Raw genomic sequence first — 25253 nt, 5'->3', positions numbered from 1 at the left:
CCCGTCCCCCCACCCACCACCACCTGCAAAAGTGTCCCCCTGTGACGCCAGCATGGCCACACTCAGGCCCTCAGATGTAGCTGCCGCCCAAAGGCCGGGCTGGCCGCCTCCTCGGTCTCCAGGTAGCAGAGGCAGAAGTGGTCTTTACTGAGGAGGGCAATGGAGTCCCCACTTAAATGCCAGCACAGAGAAAGTACCTGGAAGTCACCTGGAGAAAGGTAAGAGTGATTAGAGGGTGACATCCAGAGGCTGCAGGACACAGCCCCCTGCCTCGTGGACGGACACACGGGCCTCAGTACCCGGTGTTCCCCATTGTGGGCCTGGGAGGGCAGAGCCAGCTGAGTGCCCCAGAGGCCCACAACTCAGGGTCAGCTTCTTCCTGTCCTACCCGATTCCTTCACCAAAATGATTACAAGCTGATCTGTCTTGCACGTGCCCGCTGGGGCACTGGCCCTGCGGCTCATCAAGAGGTGCTAAGAGTGAGCCTTGAATCATGCTCAAGGAGAGGGACGTGGTGTGGCCTCGTGTGGGCCCCACAATGCTAAGTGACAGGACAGAGCACTTAACTGCTGAGGTTTTCACCTCCCAAGGCCAAGATAAACCGGCAACCGCTGCTCACCTTCCCCCGGCACCTGCACCGACACGCAGCCCACAGGGGACCACAGGTAGACCTTGCCGCCCCCTGTGCAGATGGCCAGGCGCGGCTGCTGCGGGTCCCACTGGAAGGCGCGCACTGGGGACAGCTGCTCCAGCACCACGAACAGCCTGAGCTTCTGCAGGTCCCAGACCCAGACGGCGTTCGGCACGTTGTCTGATGGAGGAAGAGATGGACTCACGGAGTGGCTCGTAGCTCTCCATTTACAGCCCCTCCACCCCCCAGCACTGCTTTCTCAGACATTTACAACTTGAACAGAAGAGAAGGCAGTAAATCGTGTATATTAATTTTTTCCAGTCTCTGCCACCGTAATCCTTTTTTTCGATTATTCCCTAGTGTTCTTTACCAGGGCTCGGCAAACTGTAAAGGGTCAGAGAGCACAGATTTCAATTCTGTGAGCCACAGGTGTGGTTTTCTTATTGTTTTTTTAAACAATCCTTTAAAAATATAAAAACCATTCTCAGCTTGTACCAGACAGGCCCACAGGCTGTAGTCCGGCCTTGCCTGTTCTTTCCTAAATAAAGCAGAAGACGCAAGCAGGGCAGCTGCAGCAGGGCGCTGGCTGGCGCGGGAGGACCCACCCCTTGACCTTCTTTTCAATCCACGTGTATCTGGGTCCCTGAGGGGCAGCAACAGGGCCAAATAAGCAAGCAGGGAGGGGGCACCAACCATTTCTCGTTGCCAGGAAGTAGTTGTCAGGGCTGAAGGCCAACATGCCCACGCCGATTTTAGGATTTGCTCTGTCAGTGACAGGTTTCAAAGTCTGTAAAGAAACTGGTCCTGTGGCGATCTCGTCTACAATATCCAAAGGGAAACATGACATAGAAAGCTTTTAACTCACTCTACACGTTCAAGACACCGCAGTTAACACTGACCCGCAATCCTAAGAGGCAGTCACTGACCTACTCATCTACTGAATCCCAGAAGGAAAAAACTATTTGAAATTAAAGCACGGAGGCAAAATCTTGCTAGCGGCATCCTGGGAACGTGGCAGTTGTGGTGACAGGCCTGCCCACAGCCCTGTTCCAAGAGCCCAAGAGCATGGCAGCCCCGAAGTGCCCACCACTGTCTTGGCCAAGGTCCGCTGTGAGGGCTGGATGGCTCTAACATCTCACTCTCCAAAGCCTATAGTCTCACCTTCAATATTCTATGTTTAGACTCATCAGCTATAGGAAGAGCACTGTGAGATCAGAAGTAAAAGGTGGTAAAGGATAAAGCGGCGTGAGTATGAGCTGCTGGATTGCTCACTTGCTCTTTTGCCCTTGGGGCCAGGCAACATTCTGGGGCCTGGCTTCTGTTCTAGAAGTTTCTTCCCTCTCAAATGTCATCTGCCACCACCATGTCCCTAGGGGGCCGGATGTTTATGCCCATTTTACGGAGGAGGAAACCAGGCACAAGTGCTGCAGCTCAGGCTCAAAGGCTCGAAGCCGGGCCCTTTGCCAGCACCTGCCCCTTGACCCCCTGTCTCTGGCTTGCCCGAGGAAATCTTAGTATTCTTTTAAAAATAACACCCTTAGAAAATCAGCTGGCAAATGTGGACTGCTGGGCTTCTATTCGTAACCAACAAAAGCAGTGCCTAGATGGTCTGCTGGGTAACTCAAGCAGCAAACAATTTCAAAACATGGCCTGAAAGATGCTGGCTATGCAGCATTATAGGAAGGGACGAATGTAGTTCTTAAAAAATAAAGAACATATGAAATTTCACTTAAAATTAAAAAAAAAGGAGAGCCGCCCCCCACTCTCCCGCCCTGTGCTGCTTACATTTAGTCTCTGGGGGTGTCAGCGTGCTGGCCCCTGTTTTAGGGGGAGGGAAGGGGAGGTGGCCCAGCTTCCGGCTCTTCTCTGCTTCCTTGTACACAATCTGCAAGACAACCCACCCCACCCACCGCAGGTTAGGAGAGGGCCGAGGAGGGTGGGGGCATGCCCACAATGTGCTTGGCCCACAGGGACCCCAAGGCAGGCGGTGGGGGGGAGACACGTCCCCACTCCCAGGTGCTTGGAGCCCCCACAGCTTGCTCTCCTCAAGGAACATCTCTGTGTAGATTCCGTGGACGAGCCTCTTTATCAAGAGATAAGGAAAAATCTACAGTAACTGCATATTTATGTTCATTTTTCCTAACACCATTTAGTTAGTTCTCTAGAGTAAAACACACAAGTTAATTATTTAATGTTGAGAAACAATGTTCAAAAAATTAGGTCCCAAAGACCTAGTTTAAAATAAGAAAAACCTTATTTCTGGCCAATTTCCCATCAAAGGCCCTTGGACCTGGAAGAGGAGGCTGCCGCAACAGCAGCCAGTTCCTGCAGCTCGGGACATGGTGCAAAGAAACAAGGTGGAGACGGGCAGGTGCACCGGCAGCTCCTCTGGGGCAGGGGTGGGGCCTGGGACGGCAGGTGCGACCTGATGAGGGAGGTGCCGGGGCCTCCGGCCTGGAAGCCGAGGGTGAGGGGCTTGGTGACTTGGTGAGTTGGTGAGTTCTTCAAAAGGGAGCCACAGTCCCTGACCTGTATGTTTAGCTCCAGGCCCTCTTTGGTGGGCACAGGTAGAGAAGGCGAGGGTGAAAGGTGGCTTCTGAGGGCCCATGTACTCACCCCAGCTCTCTCACTCACCCCCCAGGGCTCTCCCCTCACCCTCCTGGGCCAGACCTGGCACTGTCCTACCTCAGGACCTCTGCACTGCTGTTCCCGCCCCAGCCATCCGTACAGCTCACGCCCCCCCGCAGGGAGGGCGTGATTGTAGTTACTTCCCCACTGAGCTTCCTACCCACTCCCTGTCACATCTAACGACACTCATCTGTACTCACTGCCTTTGCTTAGGGGCTGCCACCTCTGCTCAGAGTCAACCCCGAGAGGGCGGGAACTGTCTGCTCTGTTACCCGCTACCTCCACGATGCCTGGAGTGGGGCCCTCGGTATGTCTGCGGAGTGAACGGAGGTGCACTCCCACCTCAGGACCTCTGCACCCCCCATGCTGTCTGCCTGAAGGGCTTCCTTCCCACACCTGCACACTCACTTTCTCTTCCTTCTGGCGTCTGCAAACGTCTGGCAGCCGGCCCTTCCCTGCCCGCTGAGTAAAGTACCTGCCCTGGCACTCCCTGCCCCTTCCCTGGGACGGTGCCTCTCCCAGTCCACGGGTGAGGATCTGTGCCCAGCAGGACAGGGGTGGGAGGAGAGCAGGGGTGGGAGCGGGAAGGCCCCGTGGGACCTATAGGGAGTAAGAACGCCACAGGTGTACAGAGCCAGGAATGAGACACTGGATGGGAAGGTGGTGGAGGGAGGGCGAGGACGTGGAGAAGCAAAGCATGGAAGAGTGTGACATGGGAAATAGGACAACACAAGTATCACAATAAATAACGCCAAGTGAAAAAGCAGTTTCCTGCCCTCCTCCCCAGATGGCTCAAACAGAAACAAGAAATCCAAACTCACTATCTTGGGGTTGTTGACAGTTGCAGGGTGCCCAAACTCAGTGACCACTGTCCAAGTCACGTGGTTGAGAATGCGCACCTGGTTAGAGAGAGACCACAAGGGTAAACACAGCTGCGGCCGCATGGCACAGCAGCCTCTGACAGGCCGGTTCTCAGCGTGGCAGAGCCGCGTCCCTACCTTCCCATCATAGCTTCCGATCGCCAGGAACTGACTGCTGGGGCTCCAGGACACGGACTTGATGCCCAGAGACCACTCGTAGGCGCTGTACGAGGAGAGCAGCCGGCCATCCAGTGAGTACAGCAGGATCTTGTACTGCAGACAAAACATTCTACGGTTACTCAGAGCCGCTGCAGAGCAGAGACCCATGCGGGCCACGTGGAACTGGAGGCAGAGCAAGGCAGGAAGACTCCCCACTCCATGGGCCCTGGAAGGACTAAGATGACCACACTGCCTTCTAAATAATATGTAATAGCTAGAAAAGCAAAGTGATGCCATTGGTGACAAACAAAGGAGGCTGTGTTGTGAATCTAATGACCAGCTGATAAAGGTTCTTTGACTCAACACTTAAGATAAAGTTAACCAAACTGCAGCATTCAAGAAACTTTCAGTAACTAAACTGCAGGTCAAAGCTCTTAAAAGAGCCTGTGCTGCCACAGCCAAGGGCGGGGACAGCACACGTGTCCCCCAGCAAATGACCACAGCCACGCAGCGAGGCCCGTCCACATGACGCAGTGTCATTGGCTGTGAAAGGAATGAAATACCGCTGTGTGTTTGCCGTGGATGAACCCCAAAGACATCATGTGGAGGGAAATAAGCCAGACCCAGAAGGGCAGAAATGGGATCCCACTTATATAAAATAACTAGAACATGCAAATTCAGAGTCAGAAATTAGAATACAGGTTACCAGGAGCAGGGGTGGGGAATGGGGAGATGGTGTTTAATTGGTACAAATGGTTTGGGGTGATAGAGAAGTTTGGGTAGTGGATGGTGGTGATGGCGGCAAACCCTGTGACTGTAACTGATAGCACTGAACTGTACATTTGAAAGTAAAGAGATTAATTTTAGGTTGTTTTTATATGTAACCTGGATAGAACCACACAACACACAGCACAAACCCTACTGTAAACTATGGACCACTGTTAATATATTTGTAGTAATGTTCTCTCATAAATTTTAACAGAGGTGTCACACTACCACAAGGTGTTAACAACAGGGAAAAGTGTGGGGGGAGGGGAGGGATGTGGGAACTCTACTCTGTGCATGATTGTTCTGTGACTCTACAGCTGCTCTAGGAATAAAAGAGCGTGTATGCTGACTCGGTGGCTTTCGTACCTCCAGACAGGTGTCCCACGCAGCCAGCACGCAGCCATTTGGTGCCCACTCAATCCCTGTGAGATCCTGGGTATCTGTATCAAAGTGCTTCCACACGAAAGAGAGAAAAACAGACAAACAGACGACATGAGGAAGTATTGTCTTTACCAGATAGCAGCAATTACTTTATAATGGCTTTTTGTAACACATTTTGTGTCTAATTTTCTTAAATGCAAATAGACAAAACCATTATGATCCTAAGAGGCTATACACCAGCACCCGTCCAGAGGCAGCGCTGGGGCCCCTGGGGCTCGCCCCTGCCCCACCCGCCCTGTCTGCCCGTGCCACAGCCCCTCATGCCTAGCGGGCCACCCTTGCCTCTCCTCGCCTGGCCAGGCTCAGACACACTCCCTCCCGGGGCCATTGCCCCGGCCCCAACTGATGAGGGCCTCTCTGTGCTCAGACGGCATCCAGGTGTCTCTAAACCCTGGGTGGGGCTGACGCCAGCCGTTTACACGCCTGCTGCCTCCAGACTCGAGCACCCGGCGGGCACCGTCCATGGCTAACCCAGAGCAGACTTGGGCCCGGAGAGTTTCCCATGGCTCCTACCACAGCGTTCCACCCACAAATCCCAGATTAAACTAACCAGAAAAAGGAAAACAGCCCAAATTGGATGGCAAACTGACTTTTTTTTAAATAGAGAAGTTGTAGGTTTACAGAAAAATCATGCAGAGGGTACAGCTGCCCCCCACCCCAAGTTCTCCCTAATGTGTTCGTGGGATTCTTTGTTACAACTGATGAAATAATATTGCCATAATTATACTATTAACTTCAGTCCATGGTCTACATTAGGGTTCACTGTCTGTGTTGTACAGTCCTATGGTTTTTCTTTTAAATTTTATTCTGGTAATGTAGAAACACCAAGACATTCCCTGTTTTAATGCCTTTCAAGCGAACAGTTCAATGGCATTAACTCCACTCACAGTTCTGTGCCACCAGCACCATCCACTACCAAAATGTTTCCATCACCCCCCAGAGAGAGGCTCTGCATGATTTAAGCATTAGCTCCCCATTCCCTACCCCCAGCTGGCCCCTGCTAACTGCTCTAGTTTCTGACTCAATGAATCTGCTGTTCTAAGGATTCACATTGGTTAAAAGCCCTGCGCACAGGCTGCCCACCGTCTCATAGCATTTCTTTGGGTGTACGAAGGTGTGCCGAGGCTGTGCCCAGCGCCCCCGCCTTTGAGGATCAAGAAGCCACATTACTCCACGTCAGCACAGACCCCCTGGAGTATCAGAGGCTGCCGGGCCCCCTGCCTCCCCAGCAGGAAGAGAAAGGACCTCACCCGGAGGAGCTGCCAGTCGCTGCAGACGAAGATGCTAATGTAGTCCTTGCAGTCCCGCCGCTCGGCCAAGGCCATGTAGCGGCCGTCCCTGGTGAAGGCCACGCCTGTGGAAAGACCAATGGGCACAGGTCAGGCAGCTGCATGGAAGAGAAAGGCCTGCAGCCATTTTCAAGGAGGAAGGAGAAAAAGCAAGCAGACGTCATGAGAAGAGGGAGCCAGCACAGACACAGCGCAGTACAATTCCTGAGACAGACTGGGGTGCTCTGACTGCAGGGGGGACCCACCAAGGCAGCATGGGACGCCCAGGCCTCGTGAGGAATCTGTACACGACAGACTGGGTATTACCAGTTTAATCTCAGAAAGTCAGAAAATGTTACTGAAAAACGCAATACCTTATTAACTTTCCTATTTTTAGAAAATGAATGACAGGAAATCCAGAGATATTTTCAGTGATCATAAGTCAACTTTTGAGTTTTTAATTTAATTATTTGGTAGAAATAAATTTAAGATAAGAATTTGGAAATAAACTTTGGCAAAAAATGTTAAGCCCTATTTTCCATTTCTGTATTTGCTAGAAAAGCCCTAGGCCAAATTTTGTATTTCATGAATCAAGAGAACACCTCAACCCCTGTAACTATTGTTTCCACTCAAGAAACGGGTGTACATTCTGAAGATATAATAGGCAACTAAAAAAACAAAAAATAATTGTATACAATTGCATTTCCTTCCAATGCGACTTTGGAATTTCTGATGGCAACAGAGAAAAATGAATAATCATGCAAATTATGAAACTGTTGATTCTGATGGTTAAATGAAAAAGACATACTACTGTAATTTCACAACTCGAGTGGCACAGCCAACTACCCTCCACCAACTGGTTCCATCTTGCGGGACACTGTTATCGAGTTCCAACTTGGCGGGCCTGGGCCAGGGGAACTGATCAGCCCCTAGGAAAGGTAGTGGGGCACGGGTGGTAGCGCCCTCCACGGCCCCCCGGGCCTGAGAAAGTGGAGCCGAATGCAGGCCCCATTTCCTCACCCCAAAGTACAACCGTCAGGGGAAGCTTGCCGGAAAAAACCGCCCCCTTTACCTTGCCCGCCCACTCCCCGTTACCGGAGCAACTCCCGCCCCTTTTCAAACAACCTCCGCGCCCTCTCAGAACCAATCCAAGCCTTTAACCTCTACAGCTACCCCGCCCTCTAAACCGCCCGATATAAGCTTGTACTCTCCCCTAATAAACTCTCTTGGCTTCTTCACCCTAAAAGAAACGTGTCCCGCCTGTTCCTTTTTCGCCGCCCTCCATACTTTGCACGCCACCGCCGGGGACCTGGCCAAGTCCCCCGCCTCGCCTTCGCCTCCGGGAAAGAGCCCCCGCCGCCGGTACCCTCCGAGCAGTCCTGAGAGCCTAGGATTTAGCAACCGGCCGCCACCCCCCCCCCAGACGAATCAACTACAACCGCACCATCTCGCTGTCAGCCGCCATGGCTGGGCAGGTCCCTTGCTCCCAGATGCACCTAAGGCCTCAGGGCAGCTGCAGAACCCTGCTGGTAGGTGGCTGCTCCACTGCCACGCATGAGGGGCTGCCACTTCCCATCACAGAGGCCACAGATCCATCGAAAGGAGAGTCAGCGATTTAACATCCAGAAGTTGATGCCTGAGTTGGGATCATGGGATGGGCTTCAGCTGGAAGGGGTTTACACCCACTCTCTCACAGGGGTTACCAGAAGGATGGGTACTTCCATTCTTTCCGATGTAATTAAAAAATATCCTAATCAATAGTCATTGTAATTGTTATACTTTTAGAAATATAAATGGAAATATTTACAGATGAAGTATTAAGAGGTCTGGGTTATACCTTAAAATAATCTGAGCAGAGCGGTGAGTATAGACAGAAAAAGACTGGCTCTGAGTTCAAAAATTGTTGAGACTCCTCTTGCATATGTTGAAATTTTCCATGAAAAAAAGTTGAAAAAGAATAAAATAGCAGGAGAATGGGTTTGATGTACTCACCCTGCTGGCACGCTTTAGGATATTTGATGTAAGATACAGATTTTGTACACAATGACCAGACAGTTATCCGCAGCTGTTGGAAAAACAGAGAGAAAGGAGAAAACACAGTAACCATTTAACATGATTAGAAAGCCCATCTCAAATACACAAACAGATCATCAGTACCCAATAACATATTTACTGCCAAAGAGGAAGTGGTGGTTCCATGGATGTCTTCCCTCTTAAGTATACCCAAACATTTTATCATTATTAAAGTAATTTTAACACTCTTGGTATTTTGTTTTCATTTTCTAACAATATTATATGAGTGACAAAGCAATACATATAAATGAAGTTTAGTTAGCTGCTTTGAAGTAATCACCATTTGCATATTATAATAAATCTAGAAATATTAGTTTGTCAAAGTAAACTCTTCATACAGGAAAAAACACAATGTTGTCTCCTGTTTCCAAGTGGATACACAGCTCTGCAGGTTCCATTTGGGCTCCTTCTCTGCTTTGCGAGTCAGCCTGTGAGCAGATACCTTCAGCAAGGAGACAAATAGGGATCACTGTTAAACAGAAAAGGCAAACTGCTCAACTCCCTGGTGTTCTGGCCATGCCTGGATCTGCAAAAGGATTTTTGGAGTCACCGCTGTAGCGCACTCTCCATCCTTCCCTCCCCTTCTGTTACGCAGGGAGTTGTGAGCTGGATTGGACCGTACAGAGGGGCCACATCAGTCAGCATTGGACCACCGAGCTATAGCTGGTGCTGGGGGAGGGATACGCCAAGGGGAAGACATCGTCCTTTACATTTAAACTTAGAAGCATTTATTGTGTAATATTTGAAACATAAAAATATATATATAACATGTAAATCCTGAGTTATAAAAAATTAAGCTTTCATACATTTGCATTGACTATTGAAGTATACAACCTGCCCCATTCCACCAAAGAGTAAGGATAAAGGTTTGAATATGATGAGTAAGAAATATGATCTATTCGATGTGTGCAGAGAACAGCATACAACAACTGCAGAATATGCATGATTCTCAAGCACTCATCAAACATTCATGCTGATTATAAAGCAAGCCTCAACAGATTTCAAAAAGTTGAAATCATACAAATTATATTATCCGACCTCTGTGGAATTAAGCTAGAAATCACTAACAAAAAGCTCAGGAGAAAATCTCCACATGTTTGGAAATTCAAAAATATTTTACCCATGAGTCAAATAAATAACAGAAATTTTAAAATATTTTCAGCAGAATGATAAAGAAAATTCCCATATCAAAACATGTAGAAGAGAGGGAAAAGAAAGGTAACAAAATAAGATTTCAGGAACTAAGAGATTTCAAATAGAGTCGAGAGGTTATTCTGGAGGTTATGCTTATGCAAGCTCCAGCTAGATATTCCAAATGCCCACAGTATGACAAGCCTTAAGACACAGTAGTCCCGAAAATACTAAAGAATACCCAAGTCCCTATCTGAGACTCTATAAGTTTCACTCACTAAGTTTACTTCTCAGAAACATAAACCCCCCAGAGTGCTCCCATGCTAGATAAATCCCCAAATCCAGAGACAATAGCCTCTCCAAGAACAACAACCAGCTGCATCCCCCTTCCCCATGATGTCGATACCCCTTTTCAACATGAACAAATTAGGGTGGTCACTGACTAGCTATCCCTGAAGATTGAGATAGTGATCAAACGAGAGTGATCAACTGACAAGATAAAATTTAAGAAAGAATTACAAATACTGAATCTTTATATAAATTTTTTTTTTTTTTTTTTTTTAGTTTCTATGGTACTAGAAATAGCTAGCAGGAAATAACTGACATCGTAGAACTGTAACATAAACATGCTTCAAAATTGGCTCTATAGCTACTTGTTAAATTATACTTTGAAAGTTATCACATTTTTGTATATGTTATAGTTCACAATAAGGAAATTTAACTGAAACGGTGCAACTGTAACCCATAACAGTCTTTGAAATTTGCTCTATAACTACCTGTTGAAAGTTACCACTTTTTGTATATACATTATAACTCACAATAAAAAAATTAAAAAAAAAAAAAAACCATGTAGAAAGAAACTGAAGCTATATTTACAGGGAATCACCTAGCCTTTGTGTGTGTGTGTGTGTGTGTGTGTACATGTATCTACATATATATGAAAAGAAAAGATAAAACTATTTCTCTTTAGAGATGATATGGTTGTGTATCTGGAAAAAAAATATCAAGTAAAACACAGTAAGAGACTTCAGTAAAGTAGTAGGATATAAAATTAATACACAGAAACCATTGCCTTCATATATACAAGTAATAAGCAATCAGTGATTATAAAAAGACCCCATTTATAACTGCAACAAAAAAAAAAAAATGAAATATCTAGGAGGTACGTTAGGAAACGTGTAAAACTTTATATGAAAAAAACTTTAAAACAACCTGAAGGACGCAGAGTAGACTTAAATAAATATAAAGGCATACCTATGTTCTTACATAAAGACTTATGGAAGTGTGAAAATTCTCCCTATGCTAATTTATAAATTCAACACAACTCCAAAAATAGCAAGAGCCTTTCCCCCAAAACTAGACAAGATGACTTTAAAGTTCATTTGCAGAAGTAAATAAGGAAGACTAGCTAAGGAAAACCCTGAAAAAGAAGAGCAGCGAGGAGGGATCAGCCCTATCAGATATTAAAAATACCATAAAACTTCAATGACTCAAGCAGTGTGATATGGGCAAGTAAATAAACCAACAGAACAGAACGGAAAATCAGAAATGACCCTGCAGGTGTAAAGAAATTTAACTCCTAATACAAGTGGTAAAGATGAACTTCTCAATACATGATTCGGGGGAAACTGACCAGCCACAGGGAAAAAGATGGAGTGAAGTCACAGCTTGTTGCACACGCCATTAGAGACTCCACACGGAGCTGAACCGCACGCACGTTCAAATTAGGGGTGTGTGTGTGTGTGTGTGTGTGTGTGTGTGTGTGTGTGTGTATGTGTGAATAAGATACAGAAGCGGCTCAACTTCACCAATAATACGGGAGATGAAAATTAAAACCAAAAGGAAATATCACTTTAGCTCCAGTGGACTGGCCATCACTTTGACGCCTGACACAAATGTGTTGGGAAGGGGACGCGTCCACACCCGGTGGCCGAGCAGAGACTCCGTGCCTTAACCTGCAGCAGGTTAATCAGCAGGAAGAGCTGGAGCCCAGGGTGCCAGGTACGGCACACCTCTGCCCTGGTCTCGGCCAGCAGGGTGACCTGGCAGGGCACAACCACGGATCCCAGATTAAACAAAGTTATAAAGGATGAATTTCATGCAAAGTCTGTGGATGCTGGACCAACTGTATGTCTGAATATTAATGCAGATGTAACGTGGGACGCCTGATAAAAGAAGTGACATTTCTTAAGGTTTAGAAATTCGGTAGACAGTAACTTCCTTTGGGGCCCTGAAACAAGAGCACAAGCTTGACCACGTGCTGCTCACCCATCTGGAGGCTGTATTTCAGCCTGAGGAATTATAAACGTGCAGCGTTTTAGATGAAGCTATCTGAAAACCTCAAATTATCTCATCTCTGAAAAACTAGGGTCTTAAATACCGTTAAAGTATCAATGTAAATAATGCAGAGAAATTAAGTTGCCCCCCCATTTCTCAGCTCATGCGCTAAAACCTACAAGAGCAGATGTTAGATTTAAAGTATTTTTTAAAAATTGAAACAGGAAATGTGTGACACCACACAGCTGCTGAAACAGTTGGTTTAGTGATCTTCCTACAGTTGGATAGAAATCGTATCCAATTGTAAGAAGACACCAACGTGCCAAAAGCAGATGAAATCTCATAGGGTCACTCTGCAATCTCACAGCTGGTAACCAACCCGCAAACCCTGAGCCCCGGCCCCCACGCCATCAGGCTCGCAGACAGCACCACCTCCAGTCCCAGCCACGTCCAACCCAGACATCTGAGCACACACAGCGGATGTAGGCCCAAACACTGAGCTGGATTGCCCCGTTAAAAAAGCACATTATTAAAGGATTCAGGCATTTTCTAACTCTTAAAAATAAACTTCTAAACTGTGTGTGTTGAGAGGCAGGTCACATGGGAACTCTGCTTTCTGCATGGCTTTTCTGTAACCTACAAACATTCTATTAAACTTTTTAAAAATAATAAAATAAACTGCTGACACCAAAGACTTTGTACCAAAACACCTGATATTTGCCAAACTTCATAAATTGACACATTTATAAGATTTACTCACACAACCAAAATTATCTGATTATCAGATTTAAAATATTAACCAGAAGTTTAAATTAATTTCCTTTCTCACATCCAAAATTAGTTACTGATATTTGGTGTTACAAAATAGAACATTTTTATCACATCACCTATACTTTAAAAAAATGGGTTAACTGTATGGTATGTGAATTGTACTTATAAAAAATAGGCTTGTTGGCTGTAGTTCTCTGAGTTTCACCTTGTCCAGTTATGCTTACATAATATTTAGTTCAAAAATATAACATTATTCTTATGACTAAAGCTCCTGAGAATGGCCTCAGGCCCAAGGAACTCTCCTTCACGCAGCCACAGTAACAGGCCACCGACTGGGTTTACACCAAGCTCCCAGCACAGGACCGAAGTGCAGCCACCAGGCCAGAGCCCACGGCCCCCACGTGCCCAAATGTGCTTGCTTCTGCCTGGGACTCCTTCCAGTTCGTCTGATTTATTTTTCATTGCTAATTTAAGATTGCCCTCTCTAAATCAGAACCCATTTACTAATACCAGAACGATCCAGCCTAAATCACATCCCGCATAAGCCTAGGTGTGCAGAATCACGGGCCTCTGAGAAGTCCTTAGAGTAATGACAAAGAAGGTGAAGGAGGTGGGACTGGAGAAAATTTAGGTAAATATTTAATTCATAGTTTAAACCCAGAAGTGCTATCAATGAAAGCCTGTCTGTTTTAACCACTTTCATCAGAACCATTACGACCTTAAGAGCTGTTCACGTGGGTGAGTCCTGGTTCTCCGGCCCAAATACCAACACTCTGTGACAAGGACAAGCAGAGCGCGGACTGTCTGCTCGGCCTTCACAGCCCCCGCACTGACACGCGCCTGCCCTGCACCAGGTAAGTGCCATGTTTGTAGAACAGACTGAATTACCAGCCCAGATCAACACCTTAAAGGAAAAAGGTCCCTTATTTCAGCGAAGTTCCCTTTCTATTGTTGAGTTAAAGGGACTGTCAAATCCTTAAAAAATGTAAATTAAGACTTTCAAAAACCTGTTTCGTCCTTAAAATTGGGCAAAAAGATGCTATAACAATAGTATAGGCATTAATGCTTGGAAGGCTTAAGATACACAAACACTCCTAATGCGCCCGCTTTGAAGCTCCCAGGCTACCCCAGGAGTCACGGGACAAGGCACCACGCCGGACCAACGGCGCGCACTGGAGCGTCACACTCACGTGGAATTCAGTTGTGTTGAGAATGTGGCGTCCGTCCGGGCTCCAGCAGGAAGCCACCAGCCCCGCAGAGCCCTCATCTATTTTGCAGTGCCATTCTGGCTGTTCCAAGGACCAGACCTAGGGCACAGGAGAAGCCCAGAATCACACACTAGTCAGTGCCAAGAGATACTCCTCTCCTGGAGACGGCTCAAAAGGAAACAATTTTTCATGATGAAGGCTGGTGCTAAGCTCCACTGCAAAAGTAAGCCACACCTCTTCATGATCTGACCTTGATGCTGTTTTTATAACCACCCGTGCTCTCTGCCATCCCTGGGCCTCACAGAGCTAAGCTCCAGGTTTGTAAGGAAGCACCACAGCCTGGCCCCGCCCCATCAAGACGGCAGCAGAGTCAGACGCTTCAGGATTCCGTCACCCCAAAGAAGCTTTGAGCCACCAGCAAGAAACTGGCAAACACATCCTTCTCAAAGCACAAAAAAAAACAAAATAAAACAAAAACAGTTAAAGGATTGCAGCAACAGAGCAAGTGCCAAATCAAGAAAAAGGCTACTGAGAAGCAGCAGGATCTCACAGTGCCCTGACTGTCCCTCACCCCCCACCCAGGCCTGGCGTGGAGCCACCCACACTCCCAATGTGGGGCCCGGGTCCTGGATGTGGAGGGGGCAGAGTGGCCCTTGTGCACATGCTGGAAGCTCGGATGTCTGGCCTGATCTGTCCGGAAGTGGACGGAGGGACTCACTTTTCCAGAAAGTGAGTTCTACTTGCCCTGTGTGCAGACGGGGGAGCAGCAGTCAGATTGTGCTGCCTGGAGCAAGGGACAGCTGGCTGAAGTGCTTGGGACCTTGAGGAAAATGTTTCCTAGGGAAGAGGGGATATTCGGGAATTATACACAGGGAATTCCAGGGCCACACACATGCCCCAGGTGCATGCTCCACAGGGAGGCCCCTAGCCTTGGTGTGCAGCTAGTCTCTAAACTCACCGTATGGCTAAGCTCCGAAGGAGGGTACAGGGCAATCTGCAAAAACTGGGAAAGGAGTTTTCTTTCTTTCCTTTTTCTTTTCTTTTTTTTTTTTTTTGTTAGCCTCTGGCATTCAAGGAAAGCTCTTTCATAACAGTAACTGAATACAAGCAGCAGGAACAGATGCCTCAAAGCCTAAATTCCAGTGACAACACATTAAAATATCAAAATGTCCAAGTTTTCATGCACGATTATAGAACAAAGAAACGTGGAGTGATGGCCCAGGCAAAGAAGATTAAAGTACTAGAATTCATCAATGAGAAGATCAGACCTGGAAATTATAAACTAAGACTTTAAAAAAATGGTCCTAAAACATACTCAAAGAGCTAAAGGAAAACATGGACAAAGAATTAAAGGAAATCAGGAAAATGATAGATGAACACAAACGGAAGATCAACAGAAAGATGGAAACTATGAAAAGGAACCAACCAGAGCCGAAGACTACAGTAACAGAAATTTAAAATTCCCTAGAGAGACTTAATAGCAGATTGGAGATGGCAGAAGAAAGAATCAGTGAAGCTGAAGATAAGACAATTGAAATCATTTAGTCTGAGGAGCAAAAGGAAGAAAGAATGAAGAAAAGTAAACAAAGCCCAAGGAGCCTGTGGGACACCATCAAATGCACCAATAAATATACACATTGTGGGAGTCCCAGGAGAAGAAAGAGAGAAAGGGGCAGAGAGAATATTCAAAGAAATAATGGCTAACTTCCCAAATTTAACCAAAGACATGAATATACATATCCAAAACACTCAATAAACTCCCAACAGGATAAACCCAGACAGACCCACCGTGGCATATTATAATCACACTGTCAAATGCCAAAGATAAAGGGCATCTGACATACTGAAAGCCTCACAAGAGAAGCAACATGTCATGTATGAGGGAGCCTCAATGAGATTAAGTGGTGATTTCTCATCAGAAACCATGGAGGCAAAAAGGCAGCGGGGTGACATATTTGAAGTGCTAAAAGCAAAAAGAAACTGCCAGCCAAGAATTCTGAGTGCAGCAAAACTGTCTTTCAAAACCGAGGGAGAGATTAAGACATTCCCAGATGAACAAAAGCTGAGGAAGTTCATCACCACTAGACCAAACGCTGAAAGAAGAGATCTGCAGGTTGAAGGGCAAGGACAACAGACAGCAGACTGAAGGCACAGGAAGCAGTAAAGATCTTCAGTGAGGGTGACGACAGGGTGATGCCACGACTATTGTATCTTTTGGTTTGTGACTTCATTTTTTACTTCCTATAGGACTAAAAGGCAAGTGCATGAAATGTAATGATAAAGAAGTGGTTTTTCATAATGTATAAAACATGTAACTTGTGATAAGAACTGCATAAAGGTGAGGGGACACGGGGAGAGAAACACAGTACGTGCAGACTACTGAAGTTACGCTGGTATCAAAGCAAATGAGAGTTATAGATTCAGGATGTTAAATGTAAGCCCCATGGTAACCACAAAGAAACAATCAGAGAATATGCAAGCTCAGGGAGACAGAAATGACAGTACAGGTTGTCAGGGGCAGGGGGCAGGGGTAATGGGGAGTTAATGCATAATGGGTATAGGGTTTCTGTACGGGAAGATGGGAAAGTTTCAGCAATGGAGGGTGGGGAGGGCACCACAATATTGTCAATGTGCTTATCTCACTGAATGGGATGCTTGAGAGTGGCTGAGATGGAAAAGTATATGTTGCATATTTATGTTCCCAAAATTAAAAAAAAAGAAGAAGAGCAACTAAAGCAACAAAGATAATTAAATGCAATACATGATCCTGGATGGGATCTAGCAAGGGAAGAGAAAAGGCTCAAGAAGACATTATTAAGAAAGATGAAAAAACTGGAATATAGACTGTAAATTTTATATCAAAGTCGAATTTCTTGAACTTAATAACTGCACTTAAGGTGGATTTATAAGTGTACATCCTTGTTCTTTGGAAACATACATGGCAGTGTTAAATGTACACGGCAATGTTAAGAGTTCAAGGATCAAGATGCAAACAACCTGTACTCGAGAGGTCAGACAAGGGATGGATGGGTGGACAGATGGACAGATGAAAGGAGGGAGGGAGGGAGGAAACAACACATGGCAAAATGTTAAAACCGACGTATTTGTGTATCTAGAATGGGGTAGGGATATTTTGGAGTTTTCTGTTTGGGGTTTGTATTATTTTTGTAACTGTTCTATAAGGTTGAAAGTCTTTCAAAATAAAAAGTTGGAAAAACAAACAAAAAAACCCACTATATTGTAATAATTCTTAAAACATATAAGCCCAAATTACTAGAATGCCATCTACAAACACTTCCTGTTTTTAAATTACATTTACTTACAGAATAACAATATTTTAGTGTTTCTTCATTTAAAAAGCACTTACTTAAACTATGAGAGAACTATCAGGATTTTAAAAGCAAACTGGTTTTGAACTGCACTGCCTTCTTCGCTATCAACTACCGAGGACAAAGCATCCCTCTGCCATCACCTCTCGGGAGGGGTCCACCTCGAAGCGGACAGGTGGCACCGACCTGCACCAACCCGCGCCTGTACATGGCGCACAGGATGAACAGGGAGTCTGCTGACCACTCCACGTGCTGGATCCGGTCCAGGCAGGTGTACAGCCGGAGGATCTGAAGAGTGTTCACATCTCGGACCACTAAACGGTACTGGACACACGAAGCCTGAAAACGAAAAATACAGCACTTGGTGTTCTATCATCTAAGGAAACCAAGCTCTCAAGCTCTCAGAACATTCCCCCCACCAAAAAAAAAAAAAAAAACACACCCATGTGCAGTAATTGTTTCCTTCTCAACTTTTAGATATGTTCCTATTTGTCATCAATTACATAACCCATTTAAAAAAAAATAAGATGAGTTAATGAAAAGATAAAGTTGAGCAGTATATGACTCCCGGGGATGAATCTGGAGCCGACATAGTGGGATTGAGAACATCTTCTGGACCAAAAGAGGGATGTGAAATGAAATGAAATAAAGCCTCAGTGGCTGAGAGATTTCAAATGGAGTCGGGAGGTCACTCTGGTGGACATCCTTATGCACTATACAGACAACAAATTTTTAGGTTTTAATGTATTGGAATAGCTAGAAGTAAATACCTGAAACTATCAAACTCCAACCCAGTAGCCTGGACTCTTGAAGACGACTGTATAACAGTGTAGCTTACAAGGGGTGACAGTGTGATTGTGAAAAACTTGTGGATGGCACTCCCTTTATCCAGTGTATGGAAGGATGAGTACAAAAATGGGGGAAAAAACTGAATGAAAACTAGGATGGGATGGGGGATGATTTGGGTGTTCCTTTTTACTTTTATTTTTTATTCTGATTCTTTCTGGTGTAAGGAAAATGTTCAAAAATAGATTTGGGTGATGACTGCATAATTATTATAATGGTACGTGAACAGTTGATTCTATACCATGGATGATTGTATGGTATGTGAACATAACTCAATAAAACTGAATTTAAAAAAAAGATAGAGTTGAAACATACAAACTAGTTTTTAAAATTGTGTTATACTCCAGAATTAAAATAAAAGAGGACTTTAAAACTCACTACTGAAAAAATTTCTACTCCTTAGTTATATGTTAAAAACTAAAGTAGGAAACCGCATGGAGCAAAAGCTCTACCTGTGAGCTAATAACCAAATCCTCTCCTGGTTTTGCCACTGTTTGACGATGTCCTGGAATTTATAAAGGATAAGATCAGAGGTCCCACAATTGCCAATGAGAACGGGTATGAAAGCAACAATGCTCCTTTGTACAGTGCCAGACTCCAAACCAAGCCAGTAAGTGAATATCCATGCTTTAAATTCTGCAAACTTAAGGACACCCCATAAATGCTCACTTGCCTCCATTAACTTATTCCTAATACTAAACGTAATAATGTCTAAGTATTGATACTCTTTTCTTGAAGATATAGTTTCTTCATGCCCATATCTGTTAATAAATGTATCTAAGAAAACCCTATGTCTAGGTCTGAGTATACCCATCAGCTGACTGAAGATTAAATTACACAGTTAAAAAAAATCAAGAAGTGACTTGAAATGCTAACTGCTTCATTTTTGTACTTTTGTACTTATCAAAGTCAAACTAGATTATTGGTTTGTGTTTAAAAAAACAAAAAAGGCCACATTAGTTTTCCATAGAAAATAGAAGGAAGTTTGCAGATTGGAACAAATACGTATCACATTACTTATCTGTTCACACTGTAGCTTTGCAATCTGTGATCAGTTACAATGAATTCTTTAGGAAATGGAGAATTTTTACTAACACTTGTAAAAGTAATATGAAATCTGTTCTAAGATATTAAAAATGGCAAAATGTACCTATTTAGGACATAGTTACAATAACAGATTAACACTATTTTGGTCAGGGGGCAGAACCCAAACAGTGCCCAAATTAAACATGCAAACATATCCCTTCCTGCTTATGCACTAGAATTTTCATGAAGAATTTTTAAAAATAAAAAAAACTAATATGGGGGGGGAGCACTTTGAAAATTATATCAAGGTTTCTGGGTGCCCTTTAAACTAGTGACATTTTCTGTTTTTGCTGCTGAATGCCGTTTGATTTGCTTTTGAGTAATACCTCCATAAAGAAGGCAAAACCCTAACTTGAGTTTGGTCTCAAAGACCTCGACAAGGGTAAGACGATGCGAATAAAGGCTAGAGCTGCAAAGAATCCTAAACCGCGGGCTCCCCCCAGCAGGTACCGGCGAGAAAGGACCGTGATGCATCGGCTCACAAAGGACAGCAGCGCAATGAAGGCAAACACGCTTATTTTAGGGCCTGATTTTTTTTTTTTTTTGTCTTAACGGTTTTCCAATGCAAACTACGCCCCCTCCCCACGGTTCTGAGGACACACCCTGCTCGTGACGAAGTTTCGGGTGCAGAAGACCTCAGCCCCCTGCTCAAACCCCGGCTCCTGCGGCTCGATTCCCCGACTCAAGCCCCCGACAAGCAGGTGGAGGCGTCGGGCGAGGGGCGCTGCACCCCCACGCCCTGAGGACAAAGGCGCGGTCACAGGGCGCAAGCCCGGCGCGCTCCCTGCGCGGCCCCCACCCGGCCTGCCCTCGCCGCGGGTCGGGGGTCGGGGGTCGGGGGTCGGGGGTCAGGGGTCGGGGGCCGGGACCCGCTCGCGGCCCCTCCGCGGCCCTCACCAGGTACTTGCCGTCCGGGGAGAACCGGCACAGCAGGCCCGACAGCCTGAAGAGCTCGGAGAAGTTCATGGCCGGGACCCAAGGAGAGCGGCGGCGGCCCGGAGGCCGCGCGGGGCCGAGCCCGCGCCCCTCGCCCGAGAGCCCGCCGGGCGACCCCCGCGGAGCCCGCTCCACACCTCGGTAGCGACCAACTGCCGCGGGCCGGAAGCCGCGACCGGAAGCCAGGGTAGAGCGGGAATCGAGCCGCAGCCTATCAGCGCCCGGCGCGGCCGCGCGGCATTGTGGGACGTGTAGTTCGCTGCCGCCCAGAGCTGCCGGCTTTAAAGGAGACCGCCCACGTTTCTCCCGACCGGGGTTGCAGAACCCAAAGCCAAGGATTTCGAGGCCGCGGAGGCCTCCTCGGGCTGGGTTGGTAGCTAAAAGACGGGGTGCCCAGTTAAATTTGAATTTTAGTTAAACGACAAATAATGTTTTGACACGAATACACTTATGCAATACACATACATCTACACATACACATAGGTTCATATAAACATCTATACGCATGTAGACCATGTATACCTTAAATAACGTAAACGTATATACACCTATATTGCATACAAATCATATATGCAATGTAGTCTTTATTACATATATGTTATTACATATATTTAATACGTAGTATAAAATATTGTTTATAACTATATATAATTTCGGTTCTTTCTGTTATAATATTTATTGGATAATATATGTGCCATCTCTAACAAATATATATTCCTTTATTTGTGGTCAAATCTGGCAACCCTATCTGCCCGCATGTCCTACTCCTATTCAGATAATGGAGGAAACGAATTCGACGCTGGTTCGGCAGAGCGACCATGCAAATCGCGCGCCGCCCGCTCTCTTGGCTCGTGGGAAACGAGCACCTGCTCGAGAGTCCCACTCTCCGGGGCGGCCTTGTCCTCTCGCCCACTCGGGACTCCTAGCTCCCGGTGTCCCCGACGGCGCCCTCGGCTGAGCGGCCTGCCTCCCCCACGCCTTTCGCCACGCGGGCCGGACCCCGAGGGCGCGGACCCCGACACCCACACCCGACCGTGCGTTCCTGAGAACCGAGACCCGGCTTGGGTGCTTTTCGCTCCCAGCGGACGCCCCGCACCTCCCAGAACGGGAGAATGGAGGGGTGCGTCCTGCTCTGGAGGTGCTGACCTTGTCTGTCCCCAGCCAGCTCCAGGGCCCTGTGTGGCATCCGCCTCTGTGCCCCCGCCTCGCGCGGAGCCAGCGAGGGGCGCGATAAAGGTGCGCGCCAGCGGCCAGAGCCTGCCGCCAGGTGAAGCGCGGCCCTGCGCTGGGAGAATCCGGGCTGCACAAGCCGGGCTCAAGCGTGACGCCCCAGGGGGGGTACCCTAGCAAGAGGCTTTGGTTTGGAGCCGCTAACGGGGATCCGAAGAACCGAGGATCGCTCGGAACAGGCCCTGCGTGCCGGGACGGGGCCCTGGAATCCGGTCTGCCCGCCGTGTGGCCCGGCCGGCCGAAAGGCACTTGTCGCCGGCGCACGGACACACGGGGGCTGTGAATTCCCGTGCGCACGCCCGCGCAAACGCCCGCGCAAACGCGGAAAAGCATCCGGCTCCCGAGGCCAGGAGGCGGCGGCAGGTGCAAGGAGCAGCGTGCGGGCCGCGACCCGGGAGCGTTGGCGTCTCGACCTACTCTCCTGGGGCCGTGAGGCGACCCCTCGGCCCAGGAAGAGCGCCGTGGGGCCGGGAGAGCCGCGCCCCGGAGGGGTCCCGCGGGATCCGCAGTGCCGGGCGGGGCTCGGGGATGGCAGTGGGTGGCCGGGCCCCCTAGGCCGCCGAGAGCCGCCGGTGCCGCCGGACGCAAAGGGCTCCTCTCTCCCCCGGGACCGCGCGGCTCACTCCTGACCCCGGCCGGGAGGGCTCTCTGCGGACGGGACAGCGGGGCGCCCTTACCCGGTTCCAGGACCCCGGGGTTCAGCGCGGCGCTCCCTACGGCACCCCAAATCCAGGCACCCTGCCTGCGGAGGGACCCAGCGCCGGGGAGGGGACGGGGAGGGGTGTCGCTGAGGCCGACCGGCCGCGTCTGGGGGGAGGAGGGAAATCGGAGGAAACGGGGGCGTCGGGGCGCGCCGTTGGGCCCCGTGTCCGGCCCGGCTCCCGCGCATCCCCTGACCGTCCCCGCGCCAGCCCCACGTCCCCCCCTGCGCCCGCGGTCCCCACCGGGGCTCGGCAGGGGCGGGCAGGGGGCGGGACCGAGGCGCCCCCAGACCCGGCTCGGACGCGGCCAGCTGCGGAGGCGGGGCGGGGGGAGGGTCCCGCGCGGCGGGGGCGCCCTGGGCCCGGGCCCGGCCCTCCTCCTGCCGGCCGAGCGGCCCGCGCCGCCTTCCCGCCCGCCGGGCTGCGAAAGGCGCTCTGGCCCGCGGCCGCCCCCGCCCCGCGGCGCCTCCCCTCCCCGCCCATATAACCCGCCTCGGCCGCCGGGCGCCCGCCCTGCCTTCCCGCCCGCCGCCGCCCCAGCGCACCGCCGTCCGCGTCCGCAGTCGGGGCCACCGAGGGGGTGACGCGGGCGGCCCCGGGCAGGAGCCGAGGCCCGCGAACGCGGCGCGAAGCCGGGGCGAGCCAGGCCAGCCCGGGCGCCGAGGCCCCGGGCTCCGACGGCCCCAGGTAGGCGGCGAGCGCGGCCCGGGCGCGGTTCGGCTCCGCCGGCGGCGGCGGGAGCGCTGGGGCAGGCGCGCGAGCTCGCGGCTCCGGAGCCGGGGGTCTGTGCGGGGAGACGCGGCCGGAGCTGGGAGAGAGGAGGGCGTGGGGGAGGAGATGCGGGGTCCTGGCAGCGGGGCAGCAGCGCGGGCAGCCTTGGGGCGAAGAGCAGCCCCCCGTGCGCCTCCCGGAGGGCCGTCTTCCTGCTAACCGCTCTCTGCTCCTGCTTCCCAGGGGCGGTGGGGCGGTGATCCCGGGAGGAGGCGAGGTCGGGGTGCGGGAGCAGGTGGAAGCCGAGAGGCGCCAGCAAGCTCCTCCCCGCCCGCGCCCTCTCCCTCTGCACCCCCGGGGGCTGTACCACTCCGGAGGCGAGCGTGCCCACCCCTGGGCGGTCGGGGAGAGCCGGGCAGGGGCCGGGGCCGGGGCCGTAACAGTGACCGCTCAGCTGCACCCCTGGAGTTAGTTACTAAGGCGGAGGCTAGGGTCTCCAGAGGGCTTCCCCATGGCGCTGGGTTTGCAGGGGTCCCCAGCCCCACCATAGCCTGTGTCTAGACTCTGGTCTCGTGGCAGAGGAAGGAGGGGACAGCCCCAGCCCCCTGGGCAGTCCTCCTCCCTCCCCCTTCTCTCCCTGCCTTATTGACTTTTCTTGGAGCCGATTGGGAGCGATTTTTCCTTCTTACTCAGCTTGTGTTTTTGTCTGTCTGCTAGGCAGGTGTGCACAGGTAGGATGCTGGAGCCTACAGACATAGGTGGGTGACAGGTAGACCCTCCTGCACCCCGCAGTGTTCAAGGAAAATGGGCAGTGTGCTGCTGGTCAGAAGTCATTTGATCCTGGTTTCGGGGGCCTGTTGACTAAGTAAGTGGGCATTGGGAGCTGTTCACACTCGTTAAGGGGACCTGACATGGTGTTTGGCTTTTTGGTTGTCGTCATGGTTGCTGTTTGTTGGTTTAGCTTTAATAATCAGATTTGAGGGAGAATGAGTAAACTGAAACAAAATGCACCCCCCCCTTTGATGTGAGGCTGTCTTTACTAAAGATGGACCTTTTGCTTGACTCAATAAAAGATATAAAAGCATTACATCGAGAACAAAAGGACAGGGTGTTTGGAATTTGGTAGCAGATGAGTGTACGGATTACGCACATCATTTGAAAACCAAAATAAAAAGCCGGGCACCAGAGGCAGCCAAAGTGGGCTAGTGGTTGGTCACTGCCAGAGTCAAGCTGCAGCTCAGCCGGTGTTGGAGCGTGTCCGTCTGCTGCAGCAGGTATTTGCGGGCAGGCCGCCTCTGCATAGCCTGGTCTCGGTTTCCAGCTCCTAAAGGCTGCCGGGGATGGGGTAGCTGTCTCCAAATTCTGAATTCGGCCCTGTGGAAATGCCAGTCTTCTTGGTGTAGTTAACTCAGTTGGCCGTCAGAATGTTGGGGTTCAAATCCCCTCATCTCCAATTCCTGAACATGGACCTTGAGCAAGTTATTAATCACTCAGGCCTCAGTTTACCCATCTGTAAAGTAGGGGTAATAATAGTCCCTGCCTCGGAGAGTTGGAAGAACAGAGCAGTAAAAGAGGAGCCGTCTCTAAAGTTCTTGGAGCTGTGTCTGGCATCTGAGCGGCTCACCAACTCCCCAGGCGGGAACTGTTGAACCCCGTGGCCCCTGCTGAGAATTTATTTATAGATAACGCCCCACTCATGACCAAGGATGGATTTGTGACTTTGAGCACAGGTAGGAGAACACAGTCAACATAGAAATGGAAAGGAGAGGCTGCGGACTTAGAGACGGGAGAGCGACACATCCCAAGGAAGGAAGTGGCCCCACGGCTCCCAGCCCCTAAAGTGGGATCGTTTTCACTGGGTAATGAAAGGAAGCTGCACATGTAGACAAAAGCGAGACAACGTTTCAGTCACCAGATTCAAGGAGAATGTATCACCCAGATACTTACATAAATGGCACTGTGCATAATAAACCTTGGGTTTCCAAACCATCAGAAATATTCTTCAAAACATCTTTCGAACATGCATTTCTTCTAAGAAGCTGCCCTAAAAGGGGAGGATGACTTTATTTTCTATTTTGGTGAGGGCATTTTTTTCAGGAGAGGGTAAATCAGTTTTGCAAAATACGTCATTTTCTGATGGTTTTGCTTAATATAGCAAAAAGAGAAATTGAAATGAGTGTTTAAATAACCCCTAACTCC

At 49.0% G+C, this 25253-nt stretch overlaps 2 protein-coding genes across 2 annotated transcripts; both read right to left on the bottom strand.

The window, feature by feature from the left end:
- Positions 1 to 20578, bottom strand: WRAP73 (WD repeat containing, antisense to TP73). The gene is made up of 12 exons (XM_037828706.1): positions 20374 to 20578; positions 17731 to 17883; positions 14198 to 14314; positions 8748 to 8820; positions 6738 to 6841; positions 5413 to 5499; positions 4258 to 4392; positions 4081 to 4158; positions 2417 to 2516; positions 1325 to 1450; positions 620 to 811; positions 1 to 208 (listed from the first exon to the last, which is right to left on the bottom strand). The coding sequence occupies exons 1-12, from the start codon at positions 20440 to 20442 to the stop codon at positions 63 to 65; spliced, it is 1380 nt and encodes a 459-aa protein (XP_037684634.1). The 5' UTR covers positions 20443 to 20578; the 3' UTR covers positions 1 to 62.
- A 756-nt stretch (positions 20579 to 21334) lies between these two features.
- Positions 21335 to 23567, bottom strand: LOC119514781 (collagen alpha-1(I) chain-like). The gene is made up of 3 exons (XM_037810510.1): positions 23531 to 23567; positions 21820 to 23447; positions 21335 to 21712 (listed from the first exon to the last, which is right to left on the bottom strand). The coding sequence occupies exons 1-3, from the start codon at positions 23565 to 23567 to the stop codon at positions 21335 to 21337; spliced, it is 2043 nt and encodes a 680-aa protein (XP_037666438.1).
- Positions 23568 to 25253: the final 1686 nt, after the last annotated feature.

This window comes from Choloepus didactylus, chromosome 2 (assembly GCF_015220235.1).
Source record: "Choloepus didactylus isolate mChoDid1 chromosome 2, mChoDid1.pri, whole genome shotgun sequence".
In the NCBI taxonomy this organism is placed as follows: Eukaryota; Metazoa; Chordata; class Mammalia; order Pilosa; family Megalonychidae; genus Choloepus; species Choloepus didactylus.
This window is presented reverse-complemented; position numbering and strand designations above follow the sequence as displayed.

Excerpts from the sequence above, each read along its gene's own strand:
- WRAP73 (XM_037828706.1), bottom strand. The coding sequence starts at position 20,442 with ATGAACTTCTCCGAGCTCTTCAGGCTGTCGGGCCTGCTGTGCCGGTTC. Across the intron at positions 17,884-20,373 it reads CCCCGGACGGCAAGTACCTG|GCTTCGTGTGTCCAGTACCG; the intron begins GTGAGGGCCGCG and ends TTTCGTTTTCAG. Across the intron at positions 209-619 it reads GGTGCAGGTGCCGGGGGAAG|GTGACTTCCAGGTACTTTCT; the intron begins GTGAGCAGCGGT and ends ACCTTTCTCCAG.
- LOC119514781 (XM_037810510.1), bottom strand. The coding sequence starts at position 23,567 with ATGGGGAAGCCCTCTGGAGACCCTAGCCTCCGCCTTA. Across the intron at positions 23,448-23,530 it reads AGACCCTAGCCTCCGCCTTA|GGGTGGGCACGCTCGCCTCC; the intron begins GTAACTAACTCC and ends CCGACCGCCCAG. Across the intron at positions 21,713-21,819 it reads CGTCCCGGCACGCAGGGCCT|CCCGGATTCTCCCAGCGCAG; the intron begins GTTCCGAGCGAT and ends CGGCTTGTGCAG.